Source organism: Schistocerca nitens, chromosome 4, assembly GCF_023898315.1.
Source record: "Schistocerca nitens isolate TAMUIC-IGC-003100 chromosome 4, iqSchNite1.1, whole genome shotgun sequence".
NCBI lineage: Eukaryota > Metazoa > Arthropoda > Insecta > Orthoptera > Acrididae > Schistocerca > Schistocerca nitens.
Window position 1 is genome coordinate 191,425,836 of NC_064617.1, and position 20,688 is coordinate 191,446,523.

At 42.0% G+C, this 20,688-nt stretch overlaps 1 protein-coding gene across 2 annotated transcripts in view; it reads right to left on the minus strand.

The window, feature by feature from the left end:
* The window catches only part of LOC126251334 (transcriptional regulator ATRX homolog), a 500,398-nt gene that overhangs the window by 375,091 nt on the left and 104,619 nt on the right, over window positions 1-20,688 (minus strand). For both annotated transcript variants that reach the window (XM_049951680.1, XM_049951678.1), the window contains exons 8-10: window positions 7,623-9,532; window positions 7,471-7,524; window positions 75-259 (exon numbers count right to left, since the gene is read on the minus strand). In XM_049951680.1, coding sequence (XP_049807637.1) covers window positions 75-259; window positions 7,471-7,524; window positions 7,623-9,532 — 2,149 coding nt within the window. The remainder of the gene's footprint in view (window positions 1-74; window positions 260-7,470; window positions 7,525-7,622; window positions 9,533-20,688) is intronic.

Consider the following 20,688-nt stretch of genomic DNA (forward strand, 5'->3'; position numbering starts at 1 on the left):
GTGTGATGTAGCTAAATATGCTTTAAAATTACAAAACATATTTTTAAAAGATGTATATTACAACTAATACTTACCACCATCCACGACTTTCTTGTGTACACTTAACAGTGATTCAGTCTGCTCTTCATCGAGCTTTTTGTCACTTTTGGTATTCTTTACCTTTTTATTACTACTGCCTCTAGAACCATCACTGTCATCATCACTTACGTCAGCTTTGAAATTTAATGATTTCTTTTTTATGGACTTCAAGGAAAGCAGTCTGTAAAAAGTTATAAAAATCAGTGGTGACCAAAATAAATGATGTAGGAAATCTGCAATAATTAGAATTAAATTTATTAGCAACTTGAATGCAATGCAGCTCTTAAGTCAATACAGTTACGTGCATAGAAAAAGCAACTTTCCACTGAGATAGCATTTGTGCCATTTTTTTAGGACACTCTCAGTATGGTTTGGTTTGCAAATTCAAAGGTTTGAGGTTCACTCTTTGATTGCTCCATGGTTTTTTCTCATATTTAACATGTTTTGCTACTTAGACAATGCTTTGTGAATATAAAAGATTGCCGAACTATAAGGCAGCATGGATTTCATTGCCCAACAACTGGTTGGGCATGTTAGTAATCTGGATGTTTGGGGAAGATAACAGCATGTCCTCTGCAATAAAGCTATGCAGATTCCATATAAACATTTTTTTTTTCCATCATACCTATGCTTTTTTCTGAACTTACAGTTTCTAAGATATGCATGAAAGGATATTAAATGTATCAAACTGTAATAATGATGCTAAACAATTGTTATAACAACAATTGATATCATCATACATGGCAGAAAGACCAATTAATATCAGCACTGAGAAGGTCCTAATTTTCAACTTTCTAAAAGTTTAGCTCCCATCCCTGAATTTATTTAAAAAAAAACACCCTCTGTAAAAATTTTAGCTCAGTCAAACGACTGAGACACCTAGAATTTTATTTTTACAGATTTTTTAAAAATTTTGTATGCAATAATTCAAAAATCCTACCAACATAAATCTATACGAGTTTTCATAATTTAATTAGCATTTAATGTTTATTTCCAGTTACAAGTGGTTTGGTACTTCTAAGTTAATATGAAAAATCACCATATGTTTGAAATGTGAAATATGCTATGCGAGTTTTCTGGTACTAATTGATAAATCTGTACTGTTATTATCAGGCTTGACCAATGAACTGTAAGTTATTCAAAGTCTATGACAGCTTTTCTGACTCTTCGGCACACAAGTGCTGTGAGAACCCAGCAATTTGTAACAGGTTTCTGTATCAAGGCATGACCCTTGCAAGAACTACTAGAAGATGCCAAACTTTCCTGGAATATAGTGCAAGAAACATTTTGCCTTGTACTTAAGGAGGCCATAACATCTTTTCCAGTCCTAGTGTTGTACGATGAGAATACCAAACCCGCAGTTATAGGATGAGTGCAGATCTAGCGCAAATTCAGGAATTTCCTAAAAAGTGATAACACATGCTTCCTATGTACTCTCCCAGTCTAAGACGAATTACTCTACTATCCTTAGAGTTGTTTGGGCCATTAACAAGTTCCATCCATATTTATTTTGCAAATGATTCACCATTGTGAAATTCCATCATTCCCTATGCTGGCTGACTGTCATGAAGAAACGGTCGAGTTGACTAGAGAGATGGCCCCCTGAGGTTTCAAAAGTATCGCCCCACAGCAGTACACAAAAGCCTGATGCAAATACAAGGAAGCTAACTGCCTTTCAAGGAACCCTTAATGTAATACAGCAGCATGGATGAAATTTGAGTTGCTAACTTGAGGGAAGGTCCGCCGCTGCTAAAAACTACAGAAATCTTGACAGAGGAGGAACCAGCTAATGGGGAATTGCAATTAACAGATGGAGCACTATATAAAAGGAAATATTGTCCTGATGGGTTGCTTATCATCCAAGGTCATCTACATTAAACTAACCTAAGGTATTCCCATGATGCTCCAACATCTGGTCACCTGGGGTTCGTGAAGGCATCAGACAGAATCTGATGCAGGCATCACTGACCAGGTCTGTACCAATGTGTTAGACACTATGTGAGCCGCTCAGGAATGCCAGTGACAGAACAAGTGCCATAATTACTTCCACAACAGCTGAGTATCAGTTCTGCAGGAGCAGAGCCATTCGACCAGATCAGAATCAACCACTTAGGTAAGTTCACGTCACGAAGATGAAAAATGCTAATCATGCCATGACAAAAGTCGTGCCAACAGCCAAAGCTAAGAAAATTGAAAGGTTCCTGCTAGACTTCATTTTGAGGAACAGAGTACTCCATTTGATGATCTCTGATTGTGAAAAAGTTTTCCAATTGAGACTAGTACCAGGAGGTAATTTCACACTGCGACATCACCCACAAAATGTCAACTGCCTACCACCTGTTGACAAATGATGTCAGAGAGCACTTTAATATGGCATTGGCAGATCCACTCTCAATGTATGTCGACGCAGAACAGTGTATCAAACAGAGGTTTGGATACAATACTGCACGTCATGACATTCACATACAAGACAATGAAGCAACTTCCTACAGGCTGCACGCCATTCTGTCTGCTCCCCGGATGTGACACCAAAAACAACAATGGATACACTATCCCCATTTCAGCCAAATGATACTCAGGATGACTATGTGAAACTCTTCATCACCATGATTGAAGACACAAAGGAACTGACTCACATACAGTCCCTAGATATCCAGGAGAAGGACTGAGGGCAGTTTAACACCCTGCACCAGCCATTAAGATACAGCCCCAGACTCCTGGTAATGCTTTTACGCTTTTCAGGGGTGACATATGAAATGGAGGATTATGACTCTTGAAAAAGAAAACAAAGTCAAAGCTCCTCTGTATGAAGCTATAATACAGTCCAGAGGCACAGACCAAAGATGGAGCTTTTTATTCGAGAAAACTGAAGGCCCACTGAATGAACACACAGCTCGATGGGAGAGGTTGCTCTCAACGCTCATCATAATGAAGGGGATGAGACAGCATGAACCAAATGTGAGGATTCTCCGATGCTACCATACAGAGAATCACTGATAAGATCAATAACTAAGATGCTGTAGTCAGTTCCAATGAGAACTTCTGATGAAACAGTGGGTCACTGTTTCTCCAGAAAAGGGAACAATGTCATGAGCTGTGCTGCACGCAAATATGAAATACCAGTTTGCATCCCTGCTGGTGTGCTGCAGGTCATCATTTAAATCCAATCAGTATTAATTTTTTTTCTCCTTCATAGTTGTTACCACCGCAGAGAATTTATTAAAAGATATCATTTTCCACTTTTGCTGTATTAATTTTATTTGTTCACAACTAGTTTCAGCCTTTTAGTCCATTCTCAAGTGATTTTATGTTCCTGTAGTAGAAAAGTATGTCTTACACGTTGAAACGTCAGCATCCTGAAATGTGTGTTTTGTATTCATTTTCGTCCACAAATTGTGTCTTGTAGGGTTGACAGTCAACTGGAGTGAGCAGTAACCTGGCATGTGACATAGAGGATGCTGAGAACACGGAAGAGTGATAAGGTGGGGAGAAGGAGGTAAAACATGGTTAGGATGGATGTAAAACATGGTGAGGTTAGATGTAGGTAAACATGGTGGAGGCAGGAGGGAAAACATGGTTCTGCAAGGGGAACCACGGAGAGAATAGTAGAGGGGGAAGGTGGACAATGCAGTGTAAGAGTAGTTAAGGAGGTTGAGGACAATGACTATTAAAAACTGGTGGTCATCAGCAATTCTAACACTTCCAATACCTGCCAATCATTCTGCACTGAATATACCTCCTTGTAAGCTGGTCACCTTCAAAGCACATCTGCAGTGACAAGCTGTTCCTTCACCAGTACACTGAAAGCCATTCTACAGGCTTTAGAAAGTGACACTATTTTCACAACTTTGTCTAAGAGCAGACAACCCGTGCTTATCTCTGTATAGACTAAATATTCCTTGTTCACATACTAAGCAGCAATAAAGAAGAGCTTCCATCATCGCTCAGTGCCATTCATGATTTTGACCACTGAATGACAACCCATGATGTGGAAAACTGAATGACATTCTCCATCAGCACTGAGTGAAGCTCTAAAATGAGGTATATCCTTCCCAATATCATTGCTAAGGATGCTATTCCCCTGCATTCCGAACATACACACATCTTTGTCCATTCTTATGCTGATCTTTTTTCCCAGCCTATTGCCACATGGCCCATATCCCTGTGAAGACATGTCTTTATATTCACACAACTATACTATTGCAGACCTATCACTAGTATTATTTTCCCCATCTGCACGAATCTAAGCAACCACATAATCTACCAGCTATGCTACAAACACTGCATAACAGTCTACTTCCAGCTGACCATGAATAAATTGCCTACTGTCAGTGAATGAGCTTGCCCCATTGGACCATCCAATTAGAAAACATGTTTCTCAACCCCATTAGGTACTCTGAATTGTGCAGGTGACAAATCACTAAATATATCTTACATTCTCACATTCCTCTGGGTTCAATATTTATCAGTCTCTCTACCACTAACTGTCTGTAGCTCCTCTCTTCGTCTCACTGCATTTCGCTCTCCTTGATACCCTGCTACTCTCACACTCCCATCTGTTATATTTATGCACCAACCCTTTTCTTCATTACCATCCTTTTCTTTCACACTTCTCTGGTGTTAAGACCTCTCCTAATTGGTGAGAAATTGTATCTCCTAACATACATAATAGTATTCCACCCTAGATTTTTCATCAACTGATCAGCCACTATAAAATTTGTCATGAGGGTAAAAATTTCATTAAGCTATGTTAATAGTAAACTGCAAACAGAATAAGGTATTTGACTGTTTTCTGGAAACTGTCATAAATGATTAATTATGTCATTTTATGCTCCTAACATGCTTTCCCCTCTTGAATTTCAGTATTCTTTTATAAAAATGGAAGTGAAATTCAAATAATTAAATGTCCGCTGAAACGCTCCATTTGAGTCATGTGATGCCTGTGACATTACTGGCTAGCTCACTGCTACTGCCATCATAGTGCTATCTCCTACCGTCATATTGCTAATTCACAGCGATTGCTTGTTTTGGAATTTATGTTTTGGAAAATGGGTTACAAAAGGTGTCTTACCATATTGTACAAAAACTCCTGAAAAGTTAATTTCAATTGTTCCAGAGACGGAGAAGATGCGTAAAATGTAGTTGCACTGTATCGGCAAATTGCCTATACATCGAGGCACAAGTTCACTAGCTTAATTAAAAATGTGTTGCACTGTGATATTAACATTAATTTATCTCCAAGATATGCTCTCCCACTGTTACAACAAACGATAGTGTCATTCAACAAAATTAAACTCGAAGTGTCATTTTACCTAACTACACCTCAAGTATTTGGTAGCTCCACTGTTACAGCGGTAAACTGTCGAGTTTTATAAGAGGATGTCCATAGATCTCTACTTCAAATCTACATTTTAACTTATTTGTAAAATGACTCGACAGTCCTCCCATACGAAAATCAAATCACATTTACAAAACTTCATCACACTGATCAGAAATAGAATAATATCATGTCTTCCTTGCTGCTTACATTTTCAATCATTGTTCACATGTCACTTTCAAAAAGATATTTTCTTGTTAATGTGACCACACACTTTTTACTTTATTAGAAACAATGTTTTTATCTTCACAATGTCTGCGTATTATCCCTACTGTTTAATTTTCACTGTTTCATCATCTTACCGGTACATAAAGATGAAGTAGGTCTGCTTCAGACGCTAACGTTAGTTTACACTCAAAAATATCACAGCCTATATGTTTGTGTTACCTGCGTGTTTTACATGCTTTATAACTTTCTGTACAACTCCACTGTCCCACATATCATTGTACTGTGGAGGTATGATGATATCTCCAGTAGCAATGCTATCCAAAAAAGTGACTTGTTTGTTTGCAAGGTAAACACATTTATCCTCTGTTGTCTGTTTCTCAGACTACGACTAATGTGAAGCTATATATAATACATCCCACAGTCAAAACAACTGTTACAAACAGTTCTTGCTCATACTATTTTCATATTTCATGTAAAACTTTTTAAAATTTATGACCCTTCCAGGATTCGAACATGTGATCTCTTTCAACGCATTCGAATGCGTTATTCACTGCACCACAGAAGATAGGACATGTGCAGTATCTCTGGTGAGTGCCTTCTACATAGGAAATCAGCACCGAGTTTTGCCAAGAATAATTTTGTTGTGCTTTGGACCATAGCTCATGCCTGACAGTCGACAATCTAGATGTAATATACGCACCCATTTGCAAAAGTTCTACAATTCCTTAGTTTTGAATGAGTTTAATGATGCAGGGAGCAGAGAAAAGAATGTCTGTCATTGCACATATCGCCGCTCTAAATGGGTGGAGTATAAACTTCCGCAACAGCTGAGTATCAGTTCTGCAGGAGCAGAGCCATTCGACCAGATCAGAATCAACCACTTGGGTAAGTTCACGTCACGAAGATGAAAAAATGCTAATCATGCCATGACAAAAGTCGTGCCAACAGCCAAAGCTAAGAAAATTGAAAGGTTCCTGCTAGACTTCATTTTGAGGAACAGAGTACTCCATTTGATGATCTCTGATTGTGAAAAAGTTTTCCAATTGAGACTAGTACCAGGAGGTAATTTCACACTGCGACATCACCCACAAAATGTCAACTGCCTACCACCTGTTGACAAATGATGTCGGAGAGCACTTTAATATGGCATTGGCAGATCCACTCTCAATGTATGTCGACGCAGAACAGTGTATCAAACAGAGGTTTGGATACAATACTGCACGTCATGACATTCACATACAAGACAATGAAGCAACTTCCTACAGGCTGCACGCCATTCTGTCTGCTCCCCGGATGTGACACCAAAAACAACAATGGATACACTATCCCCAAATTTGGATAACGCTCTTATAACACACGTACAGCTTCGTCTTACTCCTAGCCTTTGATGTCACCGGAGAATCAGCCAGTTACAGAGCGTTGTCGAACATGTGACCAGATCTTGATATTTAATGATTTTTAAGCTTTAATTACATAAAAACAACAGATATTTTGTGAGAATGTTGACTGTAAATGCTATAATCAATCAGAATAATGACAATCCAAACTGTATTGTAAACATAGGAAAGTAGCCTATTATAAGACTGATGTTTTACCTTTAAGGTTGCATTCTGTGTCTTTCAATCAAGTGTCATCAGATAGTTACACGCTGATGCTTTGGTACAATTCAATCTATAGGTGGTGAACATAAACAGTTTAAAAAGTGACATCAACAGTCATAAATGATATGTCACAAGATTTTGATGACGTTTAAGGAATTCAGGATTGAAAGATCACTGTATCAAATTTCTGATTGATTTAATGTGTTATTCTTCATGCAGTATATGTTAGCGCAGATTTGTACATACCTTCGTATTTCACGTTCTTCTTCATTATCATCCATAGATTCTGCATCACTTCCGCTAATTGCATTATGAGAAGAAAAATAATACATTAGAAATGTTGAAGAGCAACTGACAAATTTCTAAAAAAGTAAAAAAAAAAAAACAGAACTAATTACCTAATAATGTTCCTGCTTTTATTACTTTTTTCTGTGTCTGGCCCATTGTCCATATCACAGTTGTTCTCAACATTTGAAAAAGAGGCCAGCCTTTCAAGTTTTACGTAACAGCCATTTCTCAGTTTTTCATCATTAAACTGAGCTAAATATTTCATATCAAACTTTTCTTGTTGACCATATTTATCTATCTTTGCACTATCCAAAGAACTCTCTGAGTCACTATCACTACAAGATGGAAGACCACGAAGACCCTGTTTCTTTTTCTTCAATGTATTTTTATCTGCAGGCACTTTTAAATTACTAGGATGATTCCTCAATGATAATCTTTTGCGCTTCTTTCTTTTTTTCCTTTGTGCTTCTTCATCAGAATGGTTTGTGCTATCACTTTCTGAGTTGTCTTCAGAACTAACCTCTAGTAACTTTTCTTTTGATTTTAATGCAATACTTGAAAATGTATTTTCTTTGTCTGATTCTACAGCATCTACATGAGAATCACGCAGAGGACTACTCTGCAGCTTGCCTTCAGTGTTCACAAATATATCTGGGCGACTGACGTTTTCCTCTACCTTAACAAGGATGCTTTCCATTGTGTCAATCAACTCGGTGCTTAACTGTTCCTGGACGTCATAACCCATAGTGTCAATTTTATCAATACTGGTCTTCTCCGTAGTTTGCAATTCTACATCAAACAAATCAGGCTGGCAATTATCTATAGTACTGTCTTCATGGAGTTTCGTGTCAGCCTCTAAATCAAGCATTTCAGTTGAGACATCGGAATTCACACAGCAATCCATATTGTCTTTCTGATGAGCATTTGTGACAGCCTCTAAATCGAGTATTTCAGTAGACATTTGTGAAATGGCACTTAAATTTTTCTCAAAGAGGTTTCCACGTTCATTTTCAACTGTAATAGCACTCTCAACCTCATATTTACTTTTCTGTTCACCACAGTCTGATTTCTGTGGTGATATTTTGTTGTCATTTGATTGCAAGACAGAATCATTTACAGTTTTTAATGCTGTTTCATCTGACTGAGAATATGTATTATGTACTACAGTGTTGTTTTGGTCTTCTTCTACTTCCATTTTACCTTCTTTGCAAGGTGTGCTTGTACCCAGCAACATGTTGGGCATCAACGGAGAGCACTGTTCTCTATCAGATCCTTCATGGTCACTGTGGACAGGTTTTGGACTGCCAATTTCCTTTTCTGAAAGTGTAGTTTTAGAGCAAGCTGAAGGTTTATCAACCAATATCTGGCAGTCAGCATTTACACGAAATTTTCTTGTGTTATCCTGAGCATGCTTGTTTCTGTTTTTCATTGCCAAGTCCTTCCTCCACTGGCTGTACAAAGTTCTTGTATTAGTTTTAGCTTTCTCAAGATTTTTGACTGAAAGTTCTGCAAGCAGTTGTATTTTTTCTACAGTTTTATCTACATCTAACAGTTCTTTAAAATTTTTCTTATTTACTTTTCTCTTGAGTATTTTCTTTGCCTGATCCGATATTATTTCCCCAGTGCTTACAAAGTCTTTCAGCTGTTCAGCAAGCAATCTACAGATTTCTCTAGTGTTTTCTCTATCTAAGGCATAAGATTCTTGGGAAATGTCATTGTCCTCATCCGAAGATCTTCTCCCTCTTCCCACTTTTACGTTATGTTCGCAATCCGATTTGTCAGGTGTCTTACGTTTTCCTTTGTATTCATGGTTGTCTGTTTCACATATATCCTCACCTTCATTGTCAGATTTGGTACCAGTTTTTTTGTCATTTTCGTGAAATAATGTTCTTTTTTTATTTTCAGAAGAACACAGTAACTTCCTGGATGCTGTGGTACTGTCATCTGATCCTGAATCAATGTCTATAACTTCTGTTGCATCTGTTTTAGTTCTCATATTATGAGGACGTATTGAAGTTTTCTGTAAAAAGAACAATAAATCAAACAAAAGATCAACATGCTTCAGTCAGTTCAAAACACTTAGCATGAAATCACATGATACATCTTTGACTGAGGAGGGGAGGCAGGGACTACAGAGCCCAAATATTCATAGAGCAGCCATTTACTACCTCAAAATTCTAGATAGCAGAAGAGCACAATTATATGTACGCTAGAGGGAAAGGATCATCCAATGCCAAATAATTATGCCTGAATCTAAACATTTCTTGTAATTATGAAATTTCTTGGAGAGATGAGAGCACCTAGTGCAATGAGTATTGTATCAAAATTCATAAAATCTTGTGCCATTTGAACTACTTAAATAGTGCACAAACTATCAAAGACATAGTTTAACTATTTAGTGAAGCAGCCAAAAACTTTTATATCCTTAATGGTGTGCTTCTTGGCTACGTTCATTTTATACATAAAATGGAGACGACAACTTACTTGAATACCTGGAAGCCCAACATTAATCAATCAAACTGAGAAATCCTTTTGTGTCTCATTGCAAAATTTTGAAAGTCTCAACTTAAGGAACTCATAAGGGCCAAGTATTGCACGCTGAAAGCTAAGGATGTGTAGAATTACATGTAAGATGCATAGGCAAGTACAAACTCTTGAGGATGATTTCAGATGGAACCAATTCACACAGAATAAAGAAAGAGAGAGAGAGAGAGAGAGAGAGAGAGAGAGAGAGAGAGAACACTTCAACAACTGATCATCTTAAAAGTGGAGTATTGTTACCCAATAAATGTTTAACAATAATTTTTATTGCAACTTTTACTCAATGAATTTTATTAAAAAATTCTAATTTTTCCAATGTTCATCACAGTCTTTAGTGTGTGTGTGTGTGTGTGTGTGTGTGTGTGTGTGTGTGAATTCATATCTAATTTCAATACCTAACAGTGTGTTTGAATTTTTTGGAAAATTCTGTTATAGTTGCTCTTTTCATAATTATATTTTATCATTTACAAATATTATTTGTCAGATCTGGAACCATTTTAATATAAAATTCCCTATACAGAAGGTGTCATCCAGAGTTTCTTTCTTTTCTGGCTGGGCACTATGTCTTGACCAAGTCTTCATTTGCACAACTCTATTGCTATCTATCTATCGCTTGCACCTTTATACCGTGGTTGCGTAGGGGCGGTGTGGTTAGGTACGGATTTGGCAATGTTAATGTTAAGGGGTGGCCAGATGCCCTTGCTGCCGCCACCCCGTAACCCCCCCCCCCCCTTTCCAAGGGACAGAGTAAGTGTACCCCAGCTGTCTGTGTCTAGTGTAATAAATGGAATAGTGCAAATGTGGTAAGATGTCTGCAAGTCATGTAACTGAGGCGGGATGTGGGGACCAGCCCAGTATTCACTTAGGGGGATGTGGGAAACCGCCTAAAAACCACATCCAGGCTGGCCGGCACATCGGCCTGCGTTGTTAATCTGCTGGGCAGATTCAATCTGGGACCAGCGCACCTACCCGAGTCCAGGAAGCAGGCCACTAGTGCTCTCAGTTAACCTGGTGGGTCCAATTCTTCATCTGCACAACAAAAACTATAACAGTTTTACAGAGTTATGCCTGCTGTAAATGAACCAAATTCCTTTAAACATTAAAGATATAATTGATGTAACACTATATTCGACTGTATAACCTCTGCTATACGGTAAGTAGCAACTATCCATTTCATAACATTGTTATGTCTCATCCTGGATTTTAGACTGTTTAAGAATGCAATAGTGTGTAGCAAGTGTCATTTTTTGTTTTAAATGAATATTGATTACACAATTTTTTATTTTCATGATTCTGTCTGGAAAGCATATGGTAGCAGGTGGCAGCTGTGGTGTATTACTTCACAGCTCTGACTGAAACTGCTTCAACTGGATGCTGTGCATGCACGCAACCAAACATACACACATGAAGAAAGTTAAGGTTTGATGATGAAGACTTTATAAACAGAGAAAAAGGTCAAACTGAGGAGGGATAGGGAATGAATTCAGCTGTGTTGTTTCCTAAAGATCCATTCCATCATTACCATTAGGAACCATTTCATTATTTTGATTGATTTAGGGAAACAACAGACAGCCTAAATCTGGATGGCTGGTTGGGATTTTCAACTTGCTCCACCTAAATAAAGATCAAGGAGGCCACCTTCTCGAAGTCTGTGTATGTCTACATGACTACTCTGCAATTCACACTTACATACCTGGCAGAGAGTTCATCAAATCAATATCACACTACTTTTCTACCGTTCCATTCTCTAGTAGTGTGCAGGAAAAATGGTATTAAAATGATCATTTCTTCCTATGTAGGTGGGTATCAACAAAGTATTTTCACATTCTGAGAAGAACATTAGAGATTGAAATTTCATGAAAAGACCTTGCAGCAATGAAAAATGTCTTTTCTTTAGTAATTGACACAGCAACTCACGCATCATATCTGTGACATTTTCTCACCTATTTTGCGATAATACATAAACAGCTGCCTTTCTTAAAAATTGTTTGATGTCCTCCGTCAACCCAGTCCTCTAGCAGAGGGTGGACAAGCACAGTCTCTTTAGTAGACCTGTTGAATCTTCCAAGTGTTCTGCCAATAAAACACATTCTTTGGTTTGCCTTGTCCATAACATTATCTACATAATCATTCCAATTCAACTATCCACAATTGTAGTCCCTAAGTATTTAGTTGAACAGGCAACCTTTAGAGTTGTGTGATTGATCATGTAACTGAAATTTAAGGGATCCCTTTTAATACTCATGTGGACGACCTCACATATTTCATTATTTAGGGTCTATTGCCACTTTTTGCACCCTACAGGTATATTGTATAAATCATTTAGCAATTGGTTTTGATCTTCTGATGACTGCACTAAATGGTAAATGGCAGCAACAGTTGCAAATAATTTAAGATGGCTGCTCAGACTGTCTCCTAAATTGTTTATATACGTTAGGAACAACAAATGGCCTGTAACACTTCCTTGAATACCCCAGATATCACTACTGTTTCACGACTTTCTGTCAATTACTATGGACTGTGGTACTTCTCAGAGGAAATCATGAATTCAGTCACACAGCTGGGATGATACTTGAGGTATGCAACTTGATTATTATAAGCCATTTGTAAGGAATGGTATCAAAAGTCTTTTGGAAATCTAGAAATATTGAACCAATTTGAAATCCACCTTCAATAGCACTCATTGCTCTGTAAAAATAAAGAGCTGGTTGTGTTTCACAAGAACGATATTTTCTGAATCTGCGCTGACTGTGTGTTACCGGATTGTTTTCCTTGATGTAATTCATCATGTCTCAACACAGGAAATGTTCCACAACTGGACCACAAAATGACATTAGTGACATGGATCTATAATTCATTGGATTACACCTACTTCCTTTCTTGGGTACTGTGCAACTCTCCAGTGTTTCGGTATGGATTTTTCACTGAGCAAGCAATTGTTCATGACTGTTAAGTACAGAGCTATTACATCAGCATACTCTGAAACAAATCAAAGTGGTGTGCTGTCTGGACTGGAGGATGCACCTTCTTTTAGTGATTTAAGCTGCTTTGCTACATCAAGGATATCTACTTCTAAGTTACTCATGTTGGCAGCAGTTCCTGATTAAAATTCTGGAATACTTACTTTGTCTTATTTGGTGATGGAATTACGGAAACTGCATTTAGTCACTCTGCTGTAGTGGCACTGTCACTGGTAACATTACCTTCACCATCGCACATGAAGGTATTGATTATGACTTGACACTGGTGTACTTCACTTATGACGAGACATTCTCAGGATTTTCTGCCAGATTTCAAGACAGAGTTAAATTTTGTTTGTTAATCTCTGGGATTTTGTGTTCTCTTAAATTTGGCATCCTGGTTTTATTACTTCTGCAACAGTGTTCTGACCTGTTTTGTGTACCATGGTGAGTCAACAATGGATAATCTAGGATGGAATGTAACAATATTATGAAGCCATTAAGGCCTTCGTCGGAGATATAACACACACACACACACACACATGCTAACGAAACTGACACACACGACTGTAGTCTCTAGCTGCTGAGGCCACAATGCGAGCAGCTGCGCATGATGGGAGACGCAACTGTATGGTGGGGGTAACATGGAGGCTGGGGTGGGGAGGGGGAGGGAGAGGGATAGCAGGCTAATGCTGGGGGATGGTAAAGTGCTGCTTGTGGGAGCATACAGGGATGAGGTGGGGAGAGAGTAGGGCAGCTAGGTGCAGTTAGGAGGTTAGATGGAGGTGGGGGTAATTATTGGGAAAGGAGGTAGGTAAAAAGACTGTGGGTGTGTTGTTGGAGTAGAGGACTGTGTAGCGCTAGAATGGAAACTGAAGTGCTAGAGGGAAAGGACAAAGAATAACGAAGGTTGAGGACACGAGGGGTATGGGAACATAGGATATATTGCACGGAGTTTTTCCACCTGCACAATTCAAAAAAGCTGGTGTTGGTGGGAAGGCTCCAGATGGCACAGGCTGTGAAGCAGTCACTGACATGAAGACTGTCATGTTGGGCAACATGATCAGAAATGGGGTGGTCCAGTTGTTTCCTGGCTATAGTTTGTCAGTGGCCATTCATGCAGGCAGACAGCTTGTTGCTTACCATGCCCACGTAGAATGCAGCACAGTGGTTGCAGCTTAGCTTGTAGTTCACATGGCTGGTTTCACAGGTAGTCCTGCCTTTGAGGGATAGGTGATACTTGTGACCAAACTGGAGTAGATGGTGGTGGGAAGAATTACCTACAAACAAATCCGGATTACGGCTAAGGGCACTAGCATGGCACCATCCTGTGCCTTCTAGAGGAATCCTTCCTGAACATCTAGAATTCTAAACCCCTCGCGTGCTTCAGATTCACTGATGACATCTTCATGATCTGGATCAAGGGTGAGCACAACCTACCCACATTCCTCCAGGACATGAACACCTTCTCCCCCATTCACTTGACCTGATCCTACTCAACACAACAAGGCACCTTCCTCAGTGTTGACCTTCACCTCAAAGATGACTACATCAGTAACTCAGTCCACATCAAACCTACCAACCAGCAGAAATACCTCTACTTTGACAGTTGTCACCCATTCCATGCCAAGAAGTGAAATCATCATACAGCCTAGCCACCCATGGCCGTTGCATCTGCAGTGATGAGCAGTCCCTCTAGAGATACACCGAGGGTCTCACTGAGGCCTTCACAGACCTTAATTACCCTACCAACCTTGCATGAAAACAGATCTCCCATGCCTTTGTCTCCAGTCACCCACAACCTCACAAAGTCCCACCTACAGGCCACAGAAGAGCATTCCCCTCGTGACTTAGTATCACCCAGGTCTGTAGCAAGTGAATCACATTCTCTGCCAGGATTTAGACTACCTCTCATTGTGCACTGAAATGAGGAACGTCCCTCTCACACCTCCCACAGTAGTATTTCGCGGCCCTTCGAACCTACACAATATCCTTGTCCATCCCTACACAGCTCCTGCTCCCAACCTCTTGCCTCATGGCCCATATCCCTGTAATAGAACTAGATGCACGACCTGTCCCATACATCCTCCCACCACCACCTACTCCAGTCCAGTCACAAGCGTCACCTATCCCATCAAAGGCACCATCTACTCCAATCTGGTCACAAGCATAACCTATCCCACAAAAGGCAGATCAACCTGTGAAATCAGTCATGTGATCTACAAGCTAAGCTAAAACCATTGTGGTGCATTCTATGTGGGCATGACAACTAACTAGCTGTCTGTCTGGATGAATGGCCACCAACAAACTGTGGCCAAAAAACAGCTGGACCACCCCATTGCTGAGCACGCTGCCCAACACGACAGTCTTCATTTCAATGACTGCTTCACAGCCTATACCATCTGGATCCTTTGCACCAACACCAGCTTTTCTGAGTTGTGCAGATGGGAACTGTCCCTGTAATATATCCTACATTCCAGAACACTCCCAGCCTTAACCTTTGTTAGTCTTTATTCTTACCCTCTAGTCCCTTACCTCTTCCCATACCAGCACTCCGCAGTCTTCCATTCCATCAACACACCCACAATCTTTTTACTTCTCTCTTTTCTGCTAGCTGCTCCCCCCACCTACACCCCCACCCCAATCTAACCTCCCGTCTGCACCTAGCTGCTCTACCGTCTCTCCATCCCATCTCTATATGTTCCCACAAGCTGCACATTACCATCCCTCACTCCTAACTTGCTATCCTTTCCCCTCCCCATCCCAGCCTCCTCTCACCCCCACCACCTGGTTGCGTGTCCCATCACGTGTAGTTATAATAGAGGGAAACATTCCATGTAGGAAAAATATATCTAAAAACAAAGATGATGTGACTTACAGAACGAAAGCGCTGGCAGGTCGATAGACACACAAACACACACACAAAATTCAAGGTTTCGCAACAAACTGTTGCCTCATCAGGAAAGAGGGAAGGAGAGGGAAAGACGAAAGGATGTGGGTTTTAAGGGAGAGGGTAAGGAGTCATTCCAATCCCGGGAGCGGAAAGACTTACCTTAGGGGGAAAAAAGGACGGGTATACACTCGCACACACACACACACACACACACACACACACACACATATACACACACAAGCAGACATCTCACAAGCAGACATATTTAAAGACAAAGAGTTTGGGCAGTGATGTCAGTCGAGGCAGAGGTGAAGAGGCAAAGATGATGTTGAATGACAGGTGAGGTATGAGTGGCGGCAACTTGAAATTAGCGGACATTGAGGCCTGGTGGGTTACGGGAAAAGAGGATATATTGAAGGACAAGTTCCCATCTCCGGAGTTCGGATAGGTTGGTGTTGGTGGGAAGTATCCAGATAACCCGGACGGTGTAACACTGTGCCAAGATGTGCTGGCCGTGCACCAAGGCATGTTTAGCCACAGGGTGATCCTCATTACCAACAAACACTGTCTGCCTGTGTCCATTCATGTGAATGGACAGTTTGTTGCTGGTCATTCCCACATAGAATGCATCACAGTGTAGGCAGGTCAGTTGGTAAATCACGTGGGTGCTTTCACATGTGGCTCTGCCTTTGATCGTGTACACCTTCCAGGTTACAGGACTGGAGTAGGTGGTGGTGGGAGGGTGCATGGGACAGGTTTTACACCGGGGGCGGTTACAAGGATAGGAGCCAGAGGGTAGGAAGGTGGTTTGGGGATTTCATAGGGATGAACTAACAGGTTACGAAGGTTAGGTGGACGGCGGAAAGACACTCTTGGTGGAGTGGGGAGGATTTCATGAAGGATGGATCTCATTTCAGGGCAGGATTTGAGGAAGTCGTATCCCTGCTGGAGAGCCACATTCAGAGTCTGGTCCAGTCCCGGAAAGTATCCTGTCACAAGTGGGGCACTTTTGTGGTTCTTCTGTGGGGGATTCTGCGTTCGAGGGGATGAGGAAGTGGCTCTGGTTATTTGCTTCTGTACCAGGTCGGGAGGGTAGTTGCGAGATGCGAAAGCTGTTGTCAGGTTGTGGGTGTAATGGTTCAGGGATTCAGGACTCGTTTGCCACGAAGACCGAGGCTGTAGGGAAGGGACTGTTTGATGTGGAATGGGTGACAGCTGTCATAATGGAGGTACTGTTGCTTGTTGGTGGGTTTGATGTGGACGGACGTGTGAAGCTGGCCATTGGACAGGTGGAGGTCAACGTCAAGGAAAGTGGCATGGGATTTGGAGTAGGACCAGGTGAATCTGATGGAACCAAAGGAGTTGAGGTTGGAGAGGAAATTCTGAAGTTCTTCTTCACTGTGAGTCCAGATCATGAAGATGTCATCAATAAATCTGTACCAAACTTTGGGTTGGCAGGCCTGGGTAACCAAGAAGGCTTCCTCTAAGCGACCCATGAATAGGTTGGCGCACGAGGGGGCAATCCTCGTACCCATGGCTGTTACATTTAATTGTTGGTATGTCTGGCCTTCAAAAGCGAAGAAGTTGTGGGTCAGGATGAAGCTGGTTATGGTGATGAGGAAAGAGGTTTTAGGTAGGGTGGCAGGTGATCGGCGTGAAAGGAAGTGCTCCATCACAGCGAGGCCCTGGACGTGCGGAATATTTGTGTATAAGGAAGTGGCATCAATGGTAACAAGGATGGTTTCTGGGGGTAACAGATTGGGTAAAGACTCCAGGCGTTCGAGAAAGTGGTTGGTGTCTTTGATGAAGGATGGGAGACTGCATGTAATGGGTTGAAGGTGTTGATCTACGTAGGCAGAGATGCGTTCTGTGGGGGCTTGGTAACCAGCTACAATGGGGCGGCCGGGATGATTGGGTTTGATCCTAATCCTACTCCTAATGATCCAACTCCCCAAGCCACCATCCAAATTGAACCCTGCCTGGAACAGTTTCGTCCTCCGTCGCAGCGGAACCCACCTCCTCTTCCTCAAAATCACCCTCTCCAAACCTTCCAGGAATTTTTGACTTCCAGTCTTGCATCTCAATCCTTCTTAAAAAACCTTAATCCTACTCCCAAATCACCACTGCTGAAGCCCAGGCTATCCGTGATCTGAAGGCTGACCGATCCATCGTCATTCTTCCGGCGGGCAAGGGTTCCACGACCGTGGTACTTGATCGTCGGGAGGATGTGGCTGAGGGACTGCATCAGCTTTCAGACACCACAACATACAAAGTTAGCCAAGGTAACCCCATTCCCGATGTCCAGGCGGAGCTTCAAGGAATCCTCAGAACCTTAGGCCCCCTGCAAAACCTTTCACCTGACTCCATCAACCTCCTGACCCCACCGACACCCTGCACCCCTACCTTCCACCTTCTTCCTAAAATCCACAAACCCAATCATCCCGGCTGCCCCATTGTAGCTGGTTACCAAGCCCCCACAGAACGCATCTCTGCCTACGTAGATCAACACCTTCAACCCATTACATGCAGTCTCCCATCCTTCATCAAAGACACCAACCACTTTCTCGAACACCTGGAATCCTTACCCAATCTGTTACCCCCGGAAACCATCCTTGTTACCATTGATGCCACTTCCTTTTACACAAATATTCCGCACGTCCAGGGCCTCGCTGCGATGGAGCACTTCCTTTCACGCCGATCACCTGCCACCCTACCTAAAACCTCTTTCCTCATCACCTTAGCCAGCTTCATCCTGACCCACAACTTCTTCACTTTTGAAGGCCAGACATACCAACAATCAAAGGGAACAGCCATGGGTACCAGGATGCCCCCCTCGTAGGCCAACCTATTCATGCGTCGCTTAGAGGAAGCCTTCTTGGTTACCCAGGCCTGCCAACCCAAAGTTTGGTACAGATTTATTGATGACATCTTCATGATCTGGACTCACAGTGAAGAAGAACTTCAGAATTTCCTCTCCAACCTCAACTCCTTTGGTTCCATCAGATTCACCTGGTCCTACTCCAAATCCCATGCCACTTTCCTTGACGTTGACCTCCACCTGTCCAATGGCCAGCTTCACACGTCCGTCCACATCAAACCCACCAACAAGCAACAGTACCTCCATTATGACAGCTGTCACCCATTCCACATCAAACAGTCCCTTCCCTACAGCCTCGGTCTTCGTGGCAAACGAGTCCTGAATCCTTGAACCATTACACCCACAACCTGACAACAGCTTTCGCATCTCGCAACTACCCTCCCGACCTGGTACAGAAGCAAATAACCAGAGCCACTTCCTCATCCCCTCGAACGCAGAATCCCCCACAGAAGAACCACAAAAGTGCCCCACTTGTGACAGGATACTTTCCGGGACTGGACCAGACTCTGAGTGTGGCTCTCCAGCAGGGATACGACTTCCTCAAATCCTGCCCTGAAATGAGATCCATCCTTCATGAAATCCTCCCCACTCCACCAAGAGTGTCTTTCCGCCGTCCACCTAACCTTCATAACCTGTTAGTTCATCCCTATGAAATCCCCAAACCACCTTCCTACCCTCTGGCTCCTATCCTTGTAACCGCCCCCGGTGTAAAACCTGTCCCATGCACCCTCCCACCACCACCTACTCCAGTCCTGTAACCCGGAAGGTGTACACGATCAAAGGCAGAGCCACATGTGAAAGCACCCACGTGATTTACCAACTGACCTGCCTACACTGTGATGCATTCTATGTGGGAATGACCAGCAACAAACTGTCCATTCACATGAATGGACACAGGCAGACAGTGTTTGTTGGTAATGAGGATCACCCTGTGGCTAAACATGCCTTGGTGCACGGCCAGCACATCTTGGCACAGTGTTACACCGTCCGGGTTATCTGGATACTTCCCACCAACACCAACCTATCCGAACTCCGGAGATGGGAACTTGTCCTTCAATATATCCTCTTTTCCCGTAACCCACCAGGCCTCAATGTCCGCTAATTTCAAGTTGCCGCCACTCATACCTCACCTGTCATTCAACATCATCTTTGCCTCTTCACCTCTGCCTCGACTGACATCACTGCCCAAACTCTTTGTCTTTAAATATGTCTGCTTGTGAGATGTCTGCTTGTGTGTGTATATGTGTGGATGGATGTGTGTGTGTGTGTGTGTGTGTGTGTGTGTGTGTGTGTGTGTGTGTGTGTGCGAGTGTATACCCGTCCTTTTTTCCCCCTAAGGTAAGTCTTTCCGCTCCCGGGATTGGAATGACTCCTTACCTTCTCCCTTAAAACCCATATCCTTCGTCTTTCCCTCTCCTTCCCTCTTTCCTGATGAGGCAACAGTTTGTTGCGAAAGCTTGAATTTTGTGTGTCTGTCGACCTGCCAGCACTTTCATTTGGTAAGTCACATCATCTTTGTTTTCAGATATATTTTTCCTACGTGGAATGTTTCCCTCTATATATATATATATGTGCGTGTGTGCGCGCGCGCGCGCATACCTTTTCTATCTCCGACGAAGGCCCTGTTGGCCAAAGGCTCAGAATGGCACACTGCTTCCTCACAGCATGGTAATGGAGTGATACACAAGGAGTTTGTTGCTCATGTACAGACTGTCACAGGTGTCTTTCACGCTGGAGTGCTACGCTGCTTGAGAGACCGAGTTCACCACGTCCGCTCGGCGGTCAAGGACGATTGGATTCTCCACCATGGCAACGCGCCCGCTGACACATCGTGCACCGTCGCCGAAGTTTTGGTCAAGTTCAACATGACAACACTGCTGCAGCCACCCTACAGCCCCAACTTG